The sequence below is a fragment of the Nycticebus coucang genome, chromosome 10 (assembly GCF_027406575.1).
Source record: "Nycticebus coucang isolate mNycCou1 chromosome 10, mNycCou1.pri, whole genome shotgun sequence".
NCBI classification, from domain to species: Eukaryota; Metazoa; Chordata; class Mammalia; order Primates; family Lorisidae; genus Nycticebus; species Nycticebus coucang.
In genome coordinates this window covers 102,510,079-102,514,117 of record NC_069789.1, presented here as the reverse complement: position 1 = coordinate 102,514,117, position 4,039 = coordinate 102,510,079, and the positions used below count along the sequence as shown (strand labels likewise).

The 4,039-nt window shown below is 42.4% G+C and overlaps 1 protein-coding gene across 1 annotated transcript; it reads right to left on the bottom strand.

The window, feature by feature from the left end:
- Positions 1–283: 283 nt before the first annotated feature.
- Positions 284–1,237, bottom strand: LOC128595539 (olfactory receptor 6P1). Its single transcript, XM_053604252.1, has one exon. The coding sequence runs from the start codon at positions 1,235–1,237 to the stop codon at positions 284–286; it is 954 nt and encodes a 317-aa protein (XP_053460227.1).
- Between the last annotated feature and the right edge of the window lie 2,802 nt (positions 1,238–4,039).

Here is a 4,039-nt window from a genome sequence, read left to right as displayed (position 1 = left end):
CATAGCATGGTTATATCCCAAATACAGCCAGCTTTGGGGGGAAGCCTTCATTTTAGCAAATCCACACGATTCTCGGGTAGCTAGCCTAACCTTAGTTTGAAAACCCCTGTAAAAAATTAACGATTCATAAACTTACATTTAAGTAAGGAGGCCCCCAAACTGTATTTAGAGAAACTAAATTATTTATAGACTAATTTGTATTTTTGCTCCCTTTAGACTCTTTCTGTGATTTCTTGAGGAGGGAGACGCTGTTATTTTCCTCCCTGCCAGGGTCTGTGGTACATCATTCTGGACCATCCCTAGGATCCTGGCATCTGCCCAACATTGTCTTCCTGAAGGCATCCTTTACCTCTTTGTTCCTCAGGCAGTAGATGGCAGGGTTGAGGAATGGTACGATGACAGTGTAGAGCACAGAGATGATCTTGTTGTGGTTGAAGGTGTACATGGCACGGGGACGTGCATAGGTGAAAAGAGTGGAGGAGTAGTAGATGACAACCACTGCCAGGTGAGAAGCGCAAGTGGAGAAGGCTTTGCGGCGTCCCTGGGAAGTGGGGATCCTTAGAATGGCTGCAATTATGGCAGCATATGATGAAACAACAGCCAATAAAGGGAGGAGAATCATCACCAAGGCCAAGAGGAAGTCTACCATTTCTGCTTGCTCCTTGTCAGAGCAGGTGAGGTTAAGCAGTGGGGAGATATCACAGAAAAAGTGGTTGATGATGTTGGGTCCACAGTAGGACAGTCGGGAAATGAAAAGAAGCTTCATCATGGAGCTGAAGAAGCCACCGCCCCAACAGGCAGCAGCAAGTCGAGTGGCCAGACTGGGAGGCATGAGACTTGGGTAACGAAGGGGCTCACAGATGGCCAGGTAGCGGTCATAGGCCATAACTGCTAAGAGCACACATTCAGTGCAGGCTAAGGCAATGAAGAAGTAGAGTTGGGTCATGCATCCTAGGTAGGAGATTCTGCCATCCTGGGTAAAAAAGGCTCCCAAGAGCCGGGGAATAGTGACATTGATGTACCATAGCTCCAGGAAGGAGAGATGGCCAAGGAAGAAGTACATGGGGCGGTGAAGGCTTGGAGCGAGGCAGATGGTGAAGACCATGAGTGCATTCTCCAACAATGTCAGCAGATAAATTGCAAAGAAGAAGACGAAGAGAAGCAGCTGGAGGAGAGGAGAGGTAGGGAAGCCCACCAGCACAAACTCCTCCACGTGGCTTTTGCTCAGATTTCTCATAGTCACTGTCCTTTTAAGTGGCTGAAAAAAAGCACAAGAAGAGCAAGAGGTCAAAAGATCAGTGGACCAAACCACTAACATTCCTTCACAGATTATAACCTCTGAAGATTCACGGCCGCATGTTGTTAATTATTATGCTATCACCTGTTCTCTTCACTTTGTTGTTTCATCTCTCACCTCACATGAAAAGTTCTCAGACTTCAGTTTTATATTCAATAACATAATCAACCTAAGCTACAGTGGGTATTTGATAAATACTGAGTGATTTCAGAACCACCTTGGTGTTCAGATTCTTGTTTTCTTATCCAGGACATGATTTTCTCTCATTTTCTTAAAAACTCTCAAGCCCCATAGTACCTTTACTCAGTGTTTGTCAAACAAATGAGTAAAATAAGGAATGACAGCAAGCTGGAGTGTGAGGACTAATCTCTCAAGGGAAATTGGACTAAGGAATTAGTCACTTAAGGAGATTGAGATACAGTGCAAAGTAGCATGGCAGGAGGAAGGTTGGTTTGAAAAGGGTTCATTTCCAACTAGAGAGGCAATTCGGATGAATGAGAAGAAGAACCTCTGCTCTAGAAAGTAGTGATTTCCCATTCCATTGACAAGTATTTTTGAGTACATTCACAGATTACAACCTCTGAAGATGCACGGCCATGTGTAGTGCTTGAGTTTAACTGTCTCATTTCCAGGACTAATACAGTAGAATGCAAAATGCCCCTCTCCCAAGTTGTGCATATACTAATCCCTGGAACATGTGAATGTTACATCATATGACAAAGATGTTGTGGATGTCTTTAAATGTAGGATTTTGAGATGGGGGGGATTATCCTAGATTGTACAGATAGGCCTTAAATGCAATCTGAGTGGTACATATGAGACAGAAGAAGAGGGAAATTTGAAAAGACATGCAGAGGAGAGAGCGAGGTGAAAATGGAGCAGAGAGAGATTTGAAGATGTCAACCTTGAAGACTGGTGTGATGTGGTCACAAGACAAATGCCGGCAGCTACCACAAGTGAAAGAAGCAAGGAAGGGATTCTCCCTTAGATTCTCCAAAGATAGTGAGGCTCAATCAACATCTTGAATTCTGCTAAGCATACTGATTTCAGACTTCTGACCCCCCAGGACTGTGAGAAAATAAATCTCCATTATTTTAAACCACCATGTTTGTGGTAATTTGTTTCAACAACCACGGAAGCTGATGAGGCTGGCAAGGTGGCAAAATGGAAGGTGTAGTCATCTTTCCCATAAGTTTGCTATGTCTTTCCATTATCCTACCAATGTTGCCAGAGACCTGGCATCTCTGAAGCCTTCTGGTAAAGTCACATACCTTATTTGAGTTATATGTTATAGGTTAGATGCCATGTGGTGAAATGTAAACATTCACCACATTCACATATATTTACTTATTTTTTATTGTTGGGAATTCATTGAGGGTACAATAAGCCAGGTTACACTGATTGCAATTGTTAGGTAAAGTCCCTCTTGCAATCATGTCTTGCCCCCATAAAGTGTGACACACACCAAGGCCCCACCCGCCTCCCTCCTTCCCTCTTTCTGCTTCCCCCACCATAACCATAATTGTCATTAATTGTCCTCATATCAAAATTGAGTACATAGGATTCATGCTTCTCCATTCTTGTGATGCTTTACTAAGAATAATGTCTTCCACGTCCATCCAGGTGAATACGAAGGATGTAAAGTCTCCATTTCTTTTAATGTCTGAATAGTATTCCATGGTATACATATACCACAGCTTGTTAATCCATTCCTGGGTTGGTGGGCATTTAGGCTGTTTCCACATTTTGGCGATTGTAAATTGAGCTGCAATAAACAGTCTAGTACAAGTGTCCTTATGATAAAAGGATTTTTTTCCTTCTGGGTAGATGCCCAGTAATGGGATTGCAGGATCGAATGGGAGGTCTAGGTTGAGTGCTTTGAAGTTTCTCCATACTTCCTTCCAGAAAGGTTGTACTAGTTTGCAGTCCCACCAGCAGTGTAAAAGTGTTCCCTTCTCTCCACATCCACGCCAGCATCTGCAGTTTTGAGATTTTGTGATGTGGGCCATTCTCACTGGGGTTAGATGATATCTCAGGGTTGTTTTGATTTGCATTTCTCTAATATATAGAGATGAGGAACATTTTTTCATGTATTTGTTAGCCATTCGTCTGTCGTCTTTAGAGAAAGTTCTATTCATGTCTCTTGCCCATTGATATATGGGATTGTTGGCTTTTTTTGTGTGGATTAATTTGAGTTCTCTATAGATCCTAGTTATCAAGCTTTTGTCTGATTGAAAATATGCAAATATCCTTTCCCATTGTGTAGGTTGTCTCTTGGCTTTGGTTATTGTCTCCTTAGCTGTACAGAAGCTTTTCAGTTTAATGAAGTCCCATTTGTTTATTTTTGTTGTTGTTGCAATTGCCATGGCAGTCTTCTTCATGAAGTCTTTCCCCAGGCCAACATCTTCCAGTGTTTTTCCTATGCTTTCTTTGAGGATTTTTTTTTTTTATTGTTGGGGATTTATTGAGGGTACAATAAGCCAGTTACACTGATTACAATTGTTAGGTAAAGTCCCTCTTGCAATCATGTCTTGCCCCCATAAAGTGTGACACACACTAAGGCCCCACCCCCTCCCTCCATCCCTCTTTCTGCTTCCCCCCCCATAACCTTAATTGTCATTAATTGTCCTCATATCAAGATTGAGTACACAGGATTCATGCTTCTCCATTCTTGTGATGCTTTACTAAGAATAATGTCTTCCACTTCCATCCAGGTGAATACGAAGGATGTAAAGTCTCCAT